General features: G+C 46.2%; 1 protein-coding gene across 1 annotated transcript in view; it reads left to right on the top strand.

Annotated features, from left to right (window-relative positions):
* Positions 1 to 836, top strand: part of LOC104167851 (solute carrier family 2, facilitated glucose transporter member 3-like) — a gene marked incomplete at its 5' end in the record, with an annotated part of 5,507 nt that extends 4,671 nt beyond the window's left edge. Inside the window, 3 exon segments of the mRNA XM_009708241.1 lie at position 1; positions 4 to 102; positions 621 to 836. The exon segment at position 1 is cut by the window's left edge and continues 122 nt beyond it. Of these exon segments, the coding sequence (XP_009706543.1) occupies position 1; positions 4 to 102; positions 621 to 836 (316 nt within the window).
* Positions 837 to 1,310: the final 474 nt, after the last annotated feature.

Raw genomic sequence — 1,310 nt, 5'->3', positions numbered from 1 at the left:
GGGTTTTTCCGCCGGGGCCCGCGGCCCGCAGCCATGGCGGTGGCTGGTTGTTCCAACTGGACCTCCAATTTCTTGGTGGGAATGCTCTTCCCCTATGCAGAGGTAAGGACCCGGTTTGCAAAGCACTGTGCTGCAGCACTGGAATACGTGTCCAGAGTGGTTGTAGATCTCCATCCTCCAACACATGACTGTATGGCCCTTAACAACCTGATCTCTCCTTGAAGTTGTCCCTGCTTTGAGCAGAGGGCTGGTCAGTCTCCCGCAGGTACCTGATTCTGTGTTCTGATGGTTGCTGAAGGTTAAGAGTGTTGTGGCTCACCTTATATTCTGCTGTCCTAACCGCTTGTAGCTTACAAACAGTTGGAAGAGCCATCTTAACTAGCACATCAAAGCTTTCCCTTTAAAAGCCTCAATTTTGATCACCCCCAGGAACATTAAAGCCTTCCAGGAACTCACAGGAACCTGATTGCATTGTTAAAAAATGCTCTGTTGAGGAAAAAAACCCAGTAAGGGCATTGTTGGAGAGAGGTGTTAGAATTTTGACCTGTCAACAGCAAATGACCTTACATTTAGGTTTGAGTTTTTCAAATTAAAACCTCTTGCTTTTGTCCTCCCTGCAGAAATTATGCGGCTCCTACGTCTTCCTCATCTTCCTTGTTTTCCTGGTCATCTTCTTTGTCTTCACATTCTTCAAAGTGCCAGAGACCAAAGGCAGGACTTTTGAAGACATCTCCAGGGGCTTTGAAGGACAAGCAGAAGGCAGCTCCACACCACCTGTAGAGAAGAACCCCATGGTGGAGCTGAACAGCATACAACCCGACAAAGAAGTTGCCTAAGATCTTTGGCACGCCCCTTCTTTGACTCTTAGATGCTTAAAGAGTGATTAAAGGAGTAAGCAAAGAAAACCGTGAGAACTGGGATGTTTCTCCCCCCCTCAATTGCTGCTATTTTCTTCTTTGCACCCACATACTCTCCCATTCTGCCAGGCTTACCGGCATTAGGCAAATCTGATCTGGGTGATCCCGTTTTCAAGTACCGGAAGGCACCTGGCACTTGCAAAAATAATCTCATCTTCCTTGTCACAAACGTCAAGAGAACAGAGAAGAGCTGGCAATATTTCTGCTTCTCTCACCTATAATTGCTATTTGGGCTTAACATAATTATGCACGTGGTGACCGTTCTGTATTTGAATTTAATGACTATTTTTGTAGTGAGTTGAAGTGACCCACTAAACAAGTCCCCAGCCCTTTAAGTCTACTTACTCTGTGTGCGTGTGCGCAGTGTTACACTGGAATTTAACAAGCCTACCA

The sequence above is a fragment of the Cariama cristata genome, unplaced genomic scaffold, assembly GCF_000690535.1.
Source record: "Cariama cristata isolate BGI_N322 unplaced genomic scaffold, ASM69053v1 scaffold6229, whole genome shotgun sequence".
Taxonomy (NCBI): domain Eukaryota; kingdom Metazoa; phylum Chordata; class Aves; order Cariamiformes; family Cariamidae; genus Cariama; species Cariama cristata.
The sequence above is the reverse complement of the archived record's forward strand: the minus strand, read 5'-3'. Positions and strand labels throughout refer to the sequence as shown.